This window comes from Phacochoerus africanus, chromosome 7 (assembly GCF_016906955.1).
Source record: "Phacochoerus africanus isolate WHEZ1 chromosome 7, ROS_Pafr_v1, whole genome shotgun sequence".
NCBI lineage: Eukaryota > Metazoa > Chordata > Mammalia > Artiodactyla > Suidae > Phacochoerus > Phacochoerus africanus.
The window spans coordinates 55,977,558-55,994,926 of record NC_062550.1 but is presented as its reverse complement, the minus strand read 5'-3'; the positions used below and the strand labels follow the sequence as shown (position 1 = coordinate 55,994,926).

Sequence of the window (17,369 nt, the reverse complement as noted above, 5' to 3'; positions counted from 1 at the left end):
AATAAGCTAGGATAGAACTAATCTATCAAATAATTGAGACACGGAACTTCAATAAATTTAGGAATGTACATGTGTATGTGTGACTGGGTCACCTTACTGTACAATAGAAAATTGGCAGAACACTGTAAACCAGCTATAATAGAAAAAAATAAAAATCATTTAAAAAGCTTGAATAAAAGAAAAAATATATCATTGCAACTGTATTAACAATTGTCCTGCAGAATGATAAGGGGTAACAATATTTTCATATATGCATTCTCACATTGCTATTTATATGCATATAGTCACATATATGTACATACATATACATTCACATTTCTTTCTATATATCACAGCCATATATAATGTTGTACATATACTATACATGAATATAATAAAAATATTGTAGGTAAAACATATATAACCTGCATTACTTACTCATGTGAGAGAAGAAGGGTCTGAATATTATTTGCATTAATACACCTCCAGAACAGAGCCCATTGTGTTAGAGGTATCGAGGTATAGTAGGGAGTCAAAAATGTTGGAGCTAGTGAATGAATGAGTGAAATGCCATCCTTCCTCAAGAAAACTTTCAGTTGGGTCAAGCTCTCCCCTTCCCTGAAAACCAAGTTAATAGAATTTATGTAACCTATCTTTCTTCAGACTCTGATATCTATTATGGGAATAGAATCTATCATGCAAAGTAGTCTTGATTTTTGTCATCTTTAAAAAGAATGACCTATCTTGTAATGAATTGACATTTTATTATTCCACATGGAATATCTGATATCCAGACACATCATATTAAAATTGCACCCCAGTATCAAGCAGAAGAGTATATTTATCTTTTGAATGTTAAATTTACTTTTGTATAGATTTTTAAATTAATTTGAAATCTTTTCTATCTGTAAGCATTTTAAATACTTTGTATAATCTATTGTATTTGTATTTTTAAAGAAAAATATTTTATGCAACCAATTTAAGTAAGCAAATATAAATTATTCTCAGAAATAAAGCTTTTTTGAACTTTTGCATACAAATAATTTATAAATTCTGAGAAATTCTTAACAAAATCCAAATATAGGAGTGCAGAGCAGATTCTTAGAATAAATAGTTAATTTTCTTCTTTTTGCCTGGGACAATGACCTAATAAAGTAGTTAATCATCATTGGACTGTTAAAAAAAAATAGCCAACTATTTAACAAGAGACTCTAACAGATAAAGTGATGGACATGTTTTTGTTGCTGTAGGAGCATAAGTCCAGGTAAGAACCTTTGAGATTCTCGGATTTCACTGTATCTTCTATGTGAGAAACTTGCACAGATTTCAAAGAAAAAGATTGTTTTGATGAACATGATAAATATTACACATTGGATACTGTGTGTGTTCTTCACACTTTAAACGTAGATGAGCCTCAGGTTGATGTGCTTTTAAAAATAAAATACAGAAAATCAGACATTTATTGGATTAAATGAGAAAAAATTCTGCTCAGCACATTTCTTTGCACCAACTAAAGACATTAAATATTAGTTCCATTCCCCAATTCAGAAAGGTGGCTGCTCTTATAATTATTATTAATCTTATTTAGTTAAAAACTATTAAATTATTTGCAGACCTGTGAAAGGTCTAAGAAGTTGGTAAATACTCTTTTCCCTTTTTTCCTCCCCAGTACCAGAGGTACTGGTTCACTTGGCTTGCACTACTTTTCTATGGTCACTCAAAAAAAAAAAAAAAAAAAAAAGCTTGCACGGATAAGCAGAGGCTGGTGAGATAAGTAGTTAATTTTCTTCTGCCCTCCACTCCACCCCAATCAAAAGGGGCAGAACTGGGCTCTTCTATTCAGGGGAAAGTTGCAATGCCACATCTGACTGCCTGTCTTATAAAATATTACAGTTTATGTCTTATAAACATACTGTGTTCCCAAAATTCATTTACAGGTTAGTTATTAAGAACTCTGGGGGGAAAAAAATGATAAATGCCTGTATTAAGTCAGGCTTAAAATGCCATCATGAGGTGGACTGTATGGTGTTTTAAGTTAATACTAAATTGATATTCTAACCTTGTATTTACTTTGTGGTGATTTGTTACAATTTAATTATTTTTAGGAAATAAGGTAAAAGCGCATAATTTCCAATTTTTTTCTGGATATTTTCCCCCAATATGTAGAAGGGAGATATGGGAAGTAGTAGGAATACAAGGAAAAGTAATGACTATGTTAGAAGGGCTATTCCTTGGTGGAGCAGCAGGGAGGGAAAGATTATTTCAACTGGGAGTAACTGGGAATATATTTCAAAGGGGTGAATTGGGGCAGAATTATAAGAGATGAGGAAGAAAATTACAGGTTAAGAAGAAACATAGAGACGGGGACAATTGTTCCATATGGTGGAAAGTGCTTATGGATGTACTGGGAAATGAAACTGAAAACTAGGTGTGGGTTTAGTTTTTGAGAAATGTCAAATACAAAGTGTGAATTTTATTTTGTGTGGTATAAGGGACCTCTGAAAGATTCTGAGGATGGATATGAGACACATAGGAAAGGGAGAAGGCTGGGAAATGGGATAATCATAATTTACTCAGTTGCAACAAACAAGGATAGAAGTGGAGAGATAATCACCTTCAAGAATATTCAGTAGCCAAACCAACCAAACAAACAGAAAATTAGAGCTAAAGGGTGACTATCCACCTTTCAAATATTTCAGAGAGATTTGCAATGATAGGATTAAGTGGTTAAAAAAAATAATTCCTAACATTGTGTTCCAAAGAAAGGTAAAAGGGTATCCATGTAAAAATGACATGTAATTTATTAAAGAACTGGTGATAGACTTCGGGACCAAAAAACTACTGATTCCCTCTTCACTCCACTTCACTTGGTAACTGAACAGGTCAGAAGTAGAATAACTGGGATTTACTTAGATGTACATGGGTGTGGGTTTCTGCATCCATGCATATGTTTATATGCACTCATATATACACAATATCTTCAGATATTTATCACTTTCTATATTTATACATTAGCCATTAAATCTGCTTGCTTACTTGCTTTCTTTCCCGTCCGTCCTTCCTTTCTTTCTTTCTTCCTTCCTTCCTTCCTTCCTTCCTTCCTTCCTTCCTTCTTTCTTTCTTCCTTTTAGAGCTGCACCTGCGGCATATGGAAGTTCCCAGGCTAGGAGTCAAATCAGAGCTGTGTCTGCTAGCCTATGCCACAGCCACAACACCAGCAGATTCAAGCCACATCTGTGACCTACACCACAGCTCACGGCTTCGCCAGATCCTTAACCCACTGAGCCAGGCCAGGAATCCAACTCACATCCTCATGAATACTAGTCAGGTTCGTAACTAGGTGAGCCACAGCAGAAACTCCCATGATTCTACTTTCTTATTTCAACTCTTACATTATAAACAAGGGACCTTTCAGAGTCTAATTAGTGTCTTATTTTTCTTCTTCTTTTTTTTTTTCGTTTTTGTGCTCTTTGTTGGTGATTTTGCTCTTTAGACAACTCTCAAGCATAGTGCTGAAGTGTTTCTAGGTTCAAGAAAGCTGTGATGTGCCTCATGGAAAAACACATGAATTCCATAAGCTTCCCTCAGGCATAAACTACAGAGTATTATTTGCCACTGAATTCATTGTTAATGGGTCAATGATACAAATTAAGGTGTCTTTAAAAAGAGGTGGACATAAAACAAGGTTATGGATTTATTGGTTGGCAAAAATGTGACCACAGGGATACAGAACTAAATTCTATTTCCCCAAGGAGCAATGTTTAGTATTTGCTAATTCAATGTTTGCAGGGACTTTACAGAAAACAAATACTGCAAAAATTAGAATCAACTGTACACATACGTTAAGTATTTTATAAGATTAGTGCCTGATTAATAATCATATATTTATGCTTATGTGTCTATATATAAATATTTTAGATACATTAATACATATTATGTACATATGAATGAATAAGAATACATTTTCTAAACTTCAGTGAAGAACTCACTATTCTACCAAAAGGAGAAAATCTAAGAAATAGGTTTATTCATTTTATAAAAGCCGTTAATGATTAGCAACTCCAATTTACAGATGGAGAAACTGAGAACAAATATGTAGGAGATGGAACAGAAGAAATTTAGGTCTCCTAGCATTTCTCCAACCTCATCTTATACTACTGTTTCCCCATTCACTCTGCTCCGATGCCAATTCCTTGAATAAACCAAGATCACCCCACTCCCCCCAGATAAAATAAAATAAAATAAATAAAGTAGGGGCTTAACTCTCGAAATTATAATTCCTTTTACATTTGACCTCAAAACTCCACTTGTAGGAATTTATCCTACAGAAATGATCACACAAATTTTAAATCACATAAATTTAAAAATTTTAATAAAATTTTCTAATGTGAAATAATTTGGTGCAACCTAAATATTTATCATATGCAACTAAGTAGATATACCATGGACAATGAATACACTGCAACCTTAACAAAACTGAATAAGCTATGTATTAATATAAAGTTAGGTATATAAAGGAGAGCAAAAAATTTATAGCAGTAGTGATATTATGCTGCTATTTGTGTTAAAAAGGAAAATATTGTGTTTTTAATTAAAAGTGCATATCATATTTTTGGGTATCACTAAAACCTAACCCTGCTCCTAAAAAGGAAAAACAATGCTGGGGGATGAAGGCTAGAGGAAGAATCATTCTTATATGTCTTTTCGATCTGTGCTTTCAACTACATGCATAATTTTCTTCAAAAGAAATGAACAAAATTAAAGTAGAATCATGGTGATTTAATCATGATGATCAAGCATGGCCAGAGTCTATGAGAGTTAATTAGAGAATACTAAGCTCTTTTTAACAAATCCAAACTCTACCAACTTTTTGAGCCTAGTTTCAGAGGTATTTCTTCTATGAAACTCTTCTAGGTCACACTAATTACAATTCATTACATTACTTTTCTACCCATTTTGATTATCTACTATATGCCAAGGCAGTTTGACACTTTGTAAACCATAAAGATGAATTAAACATATATTTGCCTTCCTAAATCTTATAATGTAGATATGCAGAAAACATAACATTTTGCTTCTAATAAATAACTGCTAATAATTTTTAATCTAATCTAGTATGTGATCCTACATTACCTTATTTATTTGTTTTCCAACTTTTTCTCCATAAATTTATCTCCCTAAATTATAGTCTACCTAAAGCTAGGAGTGTGTGTGTGTGTGTGTGTGTGTGTGTGTGTGTGTATTCTTCCACTCTCCTTCTGTGTCCAGCACTTACCTAGCCCAGTTCTCAAGACATAGCAGGCCCTGGATGAATGTTAGTGGAATTATTGATTGATGTTAATCTGTGGCTTTTCTCATTTCTGAATTGTATATCATTAAAGTGAAATAAATTACACTTTTTCTCCCCAAAAAGGTTATCATTTCAAACCAAACATCAAACATCAGCAACAACTGAAAACGTTCGCATACCATCTGCAGTTCAATGATGGCCCAGAATCAACATTTGAATAAGACAACAGAGGCACAACCTTCAGAGAAAAAGAAAACTAGATGGTGTGATGGATTCAAGGTGGAGTGAGTTTCATGCTTTCAACCTAAAATAAGTAAAGAGAGAATTTTTATTTAAAGAAAAGGCAGCCAGTTTTTAGAAAGAACATGATATTTCAAATTAGAGTTTTCAGCTAAATTATACATTAAAATATTAGCAGAATGATCTATATCTTTGTTTAAATCAGTCTTTATGAAAAAAAGTATTTCTTTGGTGAGATTCCTGGTTAAGAGTTTATTAATGTTGAAAATTTAGAAATATTTTGATATCTTCGCTTTGGTTCTTGATAGACCAAAAGTTAAATACAAATGTGATTAAAATAAAAAATAGTCTCTGTGTAATGAACTATATGTAAAATAATATATATTCTTAATTTTGACCTATAGACAGAGAAGATTAATCAGTCTGGTGAATAACTTTGTGATATTGACCTATTTAATCTTTTTTAGAGAGCAGCATTTTTATTCTATTAACTTAATAAAAATCTAATCTGATGGAAAAGAAATCTGTAATAACAATTAAAAGATCCAGTTCGATGACCTGGTTGATGACCAAGGAAAGTCATTTAATTTTTCCATATGAAAGTTGGTAAAAGTAACAATCCTGTCTCTTGATTTTGTCACAAAATGGTGTGACACTAAGTGATATAGACTATATTGGGATTTTTCACAGACATCAGAAAGCACTCCTTGAACACAGTGTTAAGGAAACCAAGACTCAGGGAAACTGAGAGGTTTGATTGAAGTCACCTAGGTTGTAAATGGAAAACTCTTGAACCCAAGTCAAATTCTTTAAACCCCCATGGGGATGACTAGAGGAAATTTTTAAAAAAAAATCCATCAGGGCTGACTTGATCAATATTTTAAGTGTTTTCCTCAAAGTTGTAGTTTTATTCAGCTGAATAAAGACCAGAGATCAGAGTCAATTGCAATCATGTTATATAAAGTCTTTTAACTTTGTCCAGGGAACAGGAAGTCTGTTTGTTTTTCAGAGATTCCTGGTAAAGTCTATTCTGATGAAATATTTAAATAATATTTAAGCAGAAAAGCAATCACCAGGAGAAGGTACTGGCTAACGCAATTGTACCACATTTTATTGCCAAGAGGGAATATGGTATGCTGGATTATTTCACATTTAAACATTGGGTATTCCAGGGATTTCATTTGTACACGCATGCAAGGTGACAGCAAACTAGCTGAAGTAGGTAAGAAGGCCTGAGTGGTCTCTTGTCCCCTATCTGGAGAAGAGCTTTGAGTTAGCAAGTTGTCACTGTTTCTAAAGCATTTTAATTGCAGCCCAATAATATACCAGAGAAGCAATAATAATAATATATTTAGCACTTACCATATGCAAGACACTGTCTTAGTGTTTTACTTCTACCAGTGGATTTATTCCTTACCATAATTCAGCCAGCCAGTTGTTATTATCTCTTTTTTGCAGATAAAAACAACAGCAACAATAACAACAAAAACTTAGAGGGCAAATGACTTCCTTTAAGCCCTTAAACTGGTAAATGATGGAGCCAAGCTCTAAATTCAAGCAGTCTTAATCCCAATCCCATGATCTGAATTGTATTCCATATTGCTAAAGTAACTGTGGGTTTCCACGTTAGTATCCTCAAGATATTCTGGTAAGCATGGATTTATAAGTGAGCTATTTAATAATCTTCCTTATTATACTTTTAAAACTTCATACCACCTAATTCAGTTTCAAGCAAACATATGTGCCTGCGCACACGCGAGTACGCATGTTGCCAATGTGTGTACACAGACTCAGCAGGTGGAAATGAGTAAAAGTGCAAATAGATAAGAATGTTGAATAACAACAACATACTTTGAGTCTTTCTTACCTCTTTCCTAATTTTTGAAAGTGAATTAAGTAGGTTATTTAAGCCCTGACAGTACATCATTCATCTTTACGCTTGTCATTTCTGGGCTTCAGATTTCTTAAACAACTGTATTGTGATGGAAATTTCTTTAAAAACACAAAAGTAATGCATTGTCATCAAAAAAACTAAATAGTAGGGCAAAAGTAAAATTTCTCCATTCTACCTTCATCCCATTCTCCTTCCAGAAATGTTTAGGATACTCATCCCATTTGTAACCCCAACACTGCCCCACAATTTTCCTCTGACTCACCTTTTTCCAGCCATTCTAGCCTTTTTGCTGTTTCTTAAGAATGCCAAGTGCACTTCTGACATGAAAAAACTTGTACTTGATCTTTCCTCATCTGAAATGTTCTACTCCCAGATATCTTGCTCTTTCATTTCATTGAAAGCTTTGTTTAAACATTACCTTATCCCTGACCACCCCATATAAAATAATATTTCCTATCCATAATTCTTGAACCAAATTGACTTTTTCCATAGCATTTATCACCATCTGACACTGACACACCAATGCATCCATATATTTAGGTATATGTGTATAATATGCCCTTAATGGATTAAAACAACATAAATTTATTAAAGTTCTGTAATTATCATAGAGTTCTGTTGTTGAGAACTCTGAAATGGGGTTCACTGGCTAAAATCACGGTTTTGGCAGGAGTCTCCTTTCTGGAGACTCTAGGGGACAATTCATTCCCCTGTCTTTTCCAAACTGCTCAAAGTTCTTGGCTAATTTACTCTTTTCCATATTGAAAGCTGGCAATGGCCAGTCCAATATTTCTCACACTGCCTCACATTAACACTTACTCGTCTGCCTCCCTCTTCCATACTTAAAGGACCCTTGGGATTACATTGAGTTAACTAGAATAATTCTGGATAACCTCTTTAAGGTCACCTGATTAGCAACCTTAATTCCATTTGCAACCTTAATACTCCCTTGCCATGTGGCCTAATACATTCATAGGTAGGCAGAGTAATGGTGCTTAAAGACATCCAAGCCCTAATCTCCAAAACCTGTAAAAATACATTTTTTTTTCCTAGAGGATGTCATTTGCCCTCTCTGTATCTAAGTTTTTTCATCTGTGAAAGGCAAATAATAGCATCTGGATGACAGAATTATGGTAAGGAATAAACCCACTACTAGAAGTAAAATACTAGAACAATGCCTGGCATATAGTAAAAACTCAATAAATGCTAGCTACTATTATTTTTATTGCCTCTCTCGTCTGGGCAGCAATTAATATACTTTATACATACTGTCAGCTTGTTAACTTGAAGCTGTTCTCCAAATATGCTGCAAGGAACAGCTTCAGCCAGGTTGTTGTCACCTTGCTGTGCATGTGTGAATGAAATCTCTGTCCAGTTTGTTGAGAAGTAAAGGTGTGTGATTGATTTGAGATCTTTTATTATGTAGGTGTTAATCACTATGAAATTCTTTCTTAATACTGTTTTTGTATATCCCATATGTTTTGGTGTGTTGTGATTGCATTTTCGTTTGTCTTGTGGTATTCTCTAAATTCCTTTTTGAGTTCTTGACCTATTTTTTAAGAGGGTGTTGCTTAATTTTCACATATTTGTGAATTTTCCAGTTTTTCTTCTGCTATTGACTTCTAGTTTCGTTCCACTGTGGAAAGGAAAAAATACTTGGGATATATCAATTGTCTTAAATTTCTTAGAACTTATTTTGTGGCCTAACATGGGGTATATCATGGAGAAAGATATGTGTACAACCTAAGAGAGTGTATACTGTGCTGTTGTTGGGTGGAAAGTTTTGTGCATGTATTTTAGGTCAACTTCATTTATAGTGTAGTTCAATTTATCAATTTCCTTATTAATTCTATCCATTATGTAAGATGAGGTCTCAAAATCTTCTACCTTTTTTATTTTTTTTTGTCTTTTTAGGGCCACACCACAGGCCTATGGGAGTTCCCAGGCTAGGTGTCAAATCAGAGCTGCAGGCCGCTGCCCTACACTACAGCCACAGCAATGCTGGATCTGAGCCACATCTGCAACCTAAACCATAGCTCAGGGCAACACCAGATCTTAACCCATTGAGCAAGGCCAGGGATTGAACCCACGTCCTCATGGATCCTCATAGGGTTTGTTAACCACTGAGCCATATCAGGGAACTCCCAAATCTTCTACTCTTATTGTATTGCTTTCCATTTTTCCTTTCTGTTGGATTAGTGTTTTCTTTATGCATTTATGTACTCTGATGTTGGGAATAGATAGATAGATAGGTGATAGATGGATAGATAGATAGATGATAGAGATGTTTGTTAAATCTTCTTGGTAAACTGACACTTTTATCATTGTTTAATGTCCTTTTTTTAATCTCTTGTCACATTTTTTACTAAAAGTCTATTTTGGCTCATAAAAGTATAGCCACCCCTGTTCTCTTTTGGTTACCAATTGCATGGAATATCTTTCCCATCACTTCATTTTCAGTCTTCAGGTTTCTTTAGATCTAAAATGAGTTTCTTTCTTTCTTTTTTTTTTTTTTTTTCTAGGGCTGCAACTGCAGCATATGCAAGTTCCCAGACTAAGGGTCGAATCAGGCTGCTAGCCTACACCACAGCCACGACAACGCCAGATCGGAGCTGTATCTGCAACCTACGCCACAGTTTATGGCAATGCTGGATCCTTAACCCACTGAGCAAGGCCAGGGGTCAAACCCCCATCCTCATGGATGCTAGTTGGGTTCATTACCGCTGAGCCACAGTGGGAACTTTGTTTCCTCTGTACCACAATGGGAAACTCTCTAAAGTGAGTTTCTTATATTTAGGGCATAGTCGAGTCTTATTTCTTTTTAATTATTATATCTTTAATTAAAGTATGATTGACTTACAATATTACATTAGTTTTAAGTGACAGAGATTCACTTTTTTTACAGATTAGACTACACTAGAAGTTATTACAAGATAATGGCTATGATTCCCTATGCTATATCATATATCTTTGTTGCTCATCTTTTTTTTTTTTTTTTAGCTGAGACCTTTGCATGTGGAATTTTCTAGGCCAGGGATTGAAATTGCACCACAGCAGTCACCTAAGCCACTGCAATGACAATCCCAGATCCTTAACCCACTATGCCACAGGAGAACTCATGGTGCTTCTCCATTTTATACATAGCCATTTGTATCTTTTAATTCCATACACTGAATGTGCACTTCCTCCCTTCCCCCCGCCATGATAACCACTAGTTTGTTTTCTTACCTGTGAGTCTGTTTCTGCTTTGTTATACACATTTGTTTTTATTATGTTTTAAATTCCACATAGTGATAGCATACAATATTTGTCTTCCTCTGTCTGACTTATTTAACTAGGTGTAATATTCTCTAGGTCTATCCACATTGCTGAAAATGGCAAATTTTCATTCTTTTTATGACCGAATTACATTCATTTGTGTGTGGGGTGTGTGTGTGTGTGTACACATATATATATGTTACTTCATCTTTTATCTGTTGGTGGACACTTGGGCTTCAGTATCTTGGTTATTGTAAATAGCGCTGCTAGAACATTAGGGTGCATATATCTTTTCAATTGATCCTTTTGACCCACCTCGACCCACCTTATAAGAAATATTGAAAGGAGCTCTTTTACTGGAAACAAGAGGGAAAAAGTACACAAAATATTGAGTAAGGTGATAAACAGAATCAGAAAATCAAAACTATATATCAGTATAGTTTTTAAATACTTTATTATAGCATCAAAGTTAAGGAGAAAAAGTAGTAAAATAACTGTAGATAGCTACTTCAATTTGGTAACAACTACATAACATATAATAATCTGAATCAACAAAAACATAAAAATTGAAGAAGAAAATGACAGAACTTATATAAGTGAAGGAAGATAAGATAATAACAGAAAAAGGACTATTTTAACTATGAGATATTTTATATAAACCTCATGATAACCATGAAACATAAATCTAGAGCAGAGACACAAAACATAGAAAAGAAGAACCTGGGAAAAAACATAACAAAAAACTACCAATCTAAAATGGTTTACATAAAACACACACAAAAAGAAAAAATGGAGACATAGAGCAACCAGGAAACAAAATGGATTGGATTTCCAATCAAAAAAAAAAATAAAATAAAACAAAAACAGAGTGGTTGGATGAATTCAAAAGCAAGACCCAACTCTGTACTAGCTCCAGCAGACTCAGCTCTTAAGACAAACCTAGGCCCAAAGTGAAGGGATGGAAGATGGCAACCAGAAGAAAGTGAGTATAGACATACTCATATCAGAGCAGACAGCATGGATTTCAAGCCAAATAAGGTAATAAGAGACTAAGACAGACATTATCAATGGACATAAAAGAGACAATTCAACAAGGAGATATAACAATTATTAATGTATATCTACCTAACATATGAGCACCAAAACATATAAAGCAATTATGAAAATTGTTAAAGTAAGAAAAGCAACATAGTAATAGTAGAGAACGCTACCACCCCATTTACATCAATAGATATACCATCCCAGACAGAATGTTAACAAAGAAACAGCAGCCTTAAATGAAATATTAGACCAGATGCATTTAATGGATATGTATTGAACATTCCATTAAAATATACCAGAATACACATTCTTATCAAGTGCACATGGAATGTTCTCATGGACAAACCATATATTTGGACATAAAATAAGTCTCATTAAATTTAAAAAGACTAAATTCATATCAAATATCTTTTCCAATTAAAATGGCATGAAACTATGAGTCAACAAGAACAAATCTGGAGGAGTTTCCATTGTGGCTTAGTGGGTTAAGAACCTGTCATATTGTCCATGGGGATGTGGGCTCAATACCTGGCCTTACTCAGTGGGTTAAGGATCCAGCATTGCAACAAGCTGTGGCATAGGTAACAGATGTGGCTTGGATCTGGTGTTTCTGTGGCTGTGGCACAGGCCAGTAGCTACAGCTCAGATTCGATCCCTAGCCTGGTAACTTCCATAGGCCATGCAAGTGGCCATGAAAAAAAAAACCTGGAAAAATCATAAATATTGGTGACTAAACAACATGCTATTAAACAACTATCGAGTCAGTAATGAATTAAAAGAAGAAATTTTTAAAAATACCTGAAGACAAATGAAAATAAAAATATAACATACCAAAATTTATGGGATGCAGTAAAAGCTTTATTAAGAGGGAAGTTTTTAGCAAAAGAGACCTACCTCAAGGAATAAGAAAAATCTCAAATAATATAACCTTATACCGAAAGAAACTAGAAAGGGAAGAATAAATGAATCCTAAAGTCAGTAGAAGGGATGAAATAATAAAAACCAGTAGTAGAGTGGAAATAAATGAAATATAAACAATAGATCAATAAAACTAAGTTTTTTGAAAAGATAAACTAAATTGACAAACCTTTAGTGTGACTCACTAAGAAAAAAAAAAGAGAGAAGGCTCTGATAAATAAAACCAAAAATGAATCAGAGGAGAAATAACATATCACAGAAATAAGGATTTTAAGAGAATATTATGAACACCTATTTGCCAACAAATTGGGCAACCTATAAAAACATTAATAAATTCTTAGAATCATACAACCTTTCCAGACTGCATCATGAAGAAACAAATTCTGAACAGGTTGATCACTAGTAAAGAGATGGAAACAGTAATAAAAAACCTCCAAAAAACAAAAGTCCAGGACAAGACAGCCTCACAAATGAATTCTCTCAAGAATTCAAGAGATAGTCTTATTCGTTTCAAACACTTCCAAAAAATTGAAGAGGAGTGAATACTTACTAACTCATTTATGATACCAAAATTACTCTGATACCAAAACCTGCAAGGATGACACAAAAAAGAAAATTGCAGGGCAATATCCCTGATGAACGTAGATGCAAAAATCTTCAACAAAATTTTAGTAACTGAATACAACAATACACTAAAAGGGTTATATATTATGATCGAGTGGAATTTATTCCAGGGATGCCAGTATTATTTGACATACATAAATCAACCAGCATGATATATGATATTAAAAAATAAATAATAAAAATTATATGATTATTTCAATAGATGCAAAAAATAATTTGACAAGATTCAACACCCACTTATGATTAAAAAAAACTCAATAAAATGGGCATAGAAGAAATGTACCTCAGAATAATAAAAGGCATAAACAACAAACTCACAGCTAACATCATACTCAGCAGTGAAAAGTTGAAAGTTATCTCGCTAAGATCAGGAATTAGACAATAATGCCTACTTTTACCATTTATTCAACATAGTATTGGAAGTCCTAGCCAGAGAAATTAGAAAAAAATTAAAGAAATAAAAGGGATTCAAAACAAAAAGGAAGAAATAAAACTGCCACCATTTGTGGATGATATAATTTGTATATAGAAAACCTTAAAGACTCCTCCAAAAAGTTACTAAAATAATAAACAATACAATGAAGTGAAGTTGCAGGATACAAATTAATACAGAAAAATCTGTTATGTTTCTATATGTTAACAATGAGCTAACAGAGAGAAATTGTGAAAACAATACCATTTACAATTGCAACAAAAAGAAGAAAATATCTAGGAATAATTTAACCAAGGATGCTAAAGACTGTACACTGAAAGCTGTAAAATATTGTTGAATTAAATTGAAGATGAAACAAAAAAATGGAAAGATACTTCGTGCTCATGGATTGAAGAATTAACATAGTTAATATGTCTGTATTACCTAAAACATAATGAGTGTAATCCCTATCAAAATCCTAGTGATGGGAGTTCCCATCATGACTCAGTGGTAACAAACCCAACTAGTATCCTTGAGGTTGTGGGTTTGATCCTTAAGGGTATGATAACTCCTTAACCTCACTCAACGGGTTAAGGATCTGGCATTGCCATGAGCTGTGGTGTAGATTGCAGACATGGCTCAGATCCCGCATTGTTGTGGCTGTGGTGTATGCCGGCAGCTACAGTTCCAATTCGACCCCTAGTCCAGGAACTTCCACACACCATGGGTGCAACCCTAGGGAAAAAGAAAGAAAAAAAATAGTATCTGTTACAGAAATATAAAAAAATTTTTTAAATCTACATGGGACCACAAAAGACCCTGAATAGCCAGCACTCCTGAGAAAAAAGAACAAAGTTTGAGGGATCACAGTCCCCAATTTCAAACTATATTACAAAGCTATAGTAGCCAAAACAGCATGGTATTTCCCCCCCAAAAAAGATACATAGATCAATATAACAGAATACAGACCTCAGAAGTAAACCCACACATATATGGACAATTAACTTATAATAAAGAAGAAAAAATATACAACAGAGAAAGGATAATTTCTTAAGTAAATGTTTTTGGAAGAACTGGACAGCCATGCGCAAAAAATAAAACTAGACCACTATCTCACACCATACACAAAATCAACTCAAAGTGGATTAGACTTGAAAGTAAGACCTAAAACCCTAAAGCTCCTATAAGAAAAGGTAGGCAGTACGCTCTGACATTGGTGTTACCAAAATCTTCCTGAATGTCTCCTCAGGCAAGGGAAATGCAAATAAAAATAAATAAATGTGACTACATCAAACTAAAGAGCTTCTGCACAACAAAGAAAACCATCAACAAAACAAAAAAACCTACAAAATAGAAGATATTTGCAAATCATAAGTCTGATAAAGGGTTAATATTCAAAATATATAAAGAACTCATAGAACTTAACAAAATTTTGTGTTCCAGTAAAATAAGCTAAAAGAACTCCCTATATCATCAAATTGACATGAACAGTAAACTTGTTTTAAAAAGTAAAAACTCAGGAGTTCCCTTCATGGCACAGTGAAAATGAATCCGACTAGCATCCATGAGGATGAAGGTTCAATCCCTGGCCTTGCTCAATGGGTGGGGGATCTGAGGTTTCTGTGAGCTGTGATGTAGGTCACAGATGCAGCTCGGATCCTGTGTTGCTGTGGCTGTGGCTGTGGCATAGGCTGGCAGCTGTAGCTCTGATTCAACCCCTAGCCTGGGAACCTCCATATGCTGCAGGTGTAGCCCTAAAAAAAAAAAAAAACAAAGAAAAGAAAAAATAAACTCTAAGAATAATAATGTGAAAACAATGAAGGATTAATTAAATTTTCAACATACATTTAATGAGTGTATACACTTATTGTATGTTCAGTTGACCAACTTCTTAGCATTCCTAAGAATACTATCTTTTTTTTTTTTTTTGGTCTTTTTGCCATTTCTAGGGCCACTCCTGCGGCATATGGAGGTTCCCAGGCTAGGGGTCGAATCAGAGCTGTAGCATCCGGCCTACGCCAGAGCCACAGCAACACGGGATCCGAGCCACGTCTGCAACCTACACCACAGCTCACAGCAATGCCGGATCCTTAACCCACTGAGCAAGGGTAGGGACCGAACCCGCAACCTCATGGTTCCTAGTCGGATTCGTTAACCACTGTGCCACGATGGGAACTCCAGAATACTATCTTATTAATAGTGATTGCTATGAATGTTCTGGGTTCATTAGCAACAAAATAACTCTGCAAACAATCAAGTTATGACAGTTTTATATCAGTGTTACTAGATTTTTCCAACAGAAAATCAGTTAATTGATAATCATTTGATTTTGTTTTTAACTCAATTCATAGGATCAAAGTAAAGCTTTGAAAGTTTATCCTTCAGAGGCGAAATTTCTGATATTACTATAAACACTATTGTAGGTTTAAAAATTCAATGTTAATATGTTTTCTTGTGCTTATACAGATACAAGTTTTATTGGACCATGAATGTTGTAATAAAAAATAATTTATTAAAACAAAAAAAGGGCACAAAATGTTTTTAGAATTGATTATAATACATATACAATCCATAATAATCCATAATTGTTGCCCAGTCTGATATATTTTACCAATTAAATTGAACCTATCATTATCAACTGTCACATATGTATGTGAATAAATGAATGCAAAAGTTTTGTGAAGGAAATATCTTTTAATAATATTGGACATATTTACAAATTAATTCTATGTTCTGCTACATTTTTAGCTTTATTCCCCTAGTTAAATAACTTTGTGTCTCAAACTTTCTTTTACTTTTCCCAGAATAAATTTGAATTCTTTAATAAAAACATTTAATGAATAGTCCTAAACTTCTATTTTTAACACTTTTGCATGTAGTTATTTAAAACACAATTTATAAACAGAATGTAAGGAAAAGAGCTGATCAAAGTAATTGATTAAAGGACATACAATGTACAAAATGAAATTTTGTAGTTCTAAAATTGTGTTTTAGGAGTCCCCATCGTGGCTCAGTGGTTAATGAATATGACTAGGAACCATGAAGTTGCGGGTTCAATCCTTGGTCTCACTCAGTGAGTTAAGGATCCGGCTTTGCCGTGAGCTGTGGTTTAGGTCACAGACACAGCTCTGTGGCTATGCATTGCTGTGGCTGGGGCGTAGAGGTCCGATTAGAGCCCTAGCCTGGGAACCTCCATATGCTGTAGAAGCGGCCCTAGAAAAGGCAAAAAACAAAAAAAATAAAATAAAATTGTGTTTTAGACTAACTTGACATGTGGAAAATTTATTTTAATACAGATCCTATTTGAAATAGGTAAACTTATGTTCTATACCTGAATTAAAAATAACTGAAAACACCTATAGTTTTCCAGCAACAGAAATTATCAAATGTTAAAAAAGAAATCAATATGATTTATATGAATTTCTTATATAAATATTTTTCAAGAAACATAATGTAAAGAGAAGCAAAAATGTAGTACATGTGATATTTAATAAAAAAATGTACACAGGTAAATTTTTTAAAAAATTAAGAATATACTTAGCACAATTTGCCATGTACTTATTAAAAGAATATTTTCTCATTAAAATATTATGATTTACAGTCAGTTGATGAAGATTGCACATAAATTTGTTGAGACTAAAATGTTTATGAGCAATTTGAAAGATATCCTACAGAAAAATAACAGTGACATAATAATAGAGATGGATACTCAC

At 33.8% G+C, this 17,369-nt stretch overlaps 1 protein-coding gene across 1 annotated transcript in view; it reads left to right on the top strand.

The window, feature by feature from the left end:
- Nucleotides 1–1,186: 1,186 nt before the first annotated feature.
- Nucleotides 1,187–17,369, top strand: part of SLCO1B3 (solute carrier organic anion transporter family member 1B3) — a 65,789-nt gene continuing 49,606 nt past the window's right edge. The window contains exons 1-2 of the mRNA XM_047788545.1: nucleotides 1,187–1,243; nucleotides 5,393–5,548. Of these exons, the coding sequence (XP_047644501.1) occupies nucleotides 5,462–5,548 (87 nt within the window). The 5' untranslated portion in view covers nucleotides 1,187–1,243; nucleotides 5,393–5,461. The remainder of the gene's footprint in view (nucleotides 1,244–5,392; nucleotides 5,549–17,369) is intronic.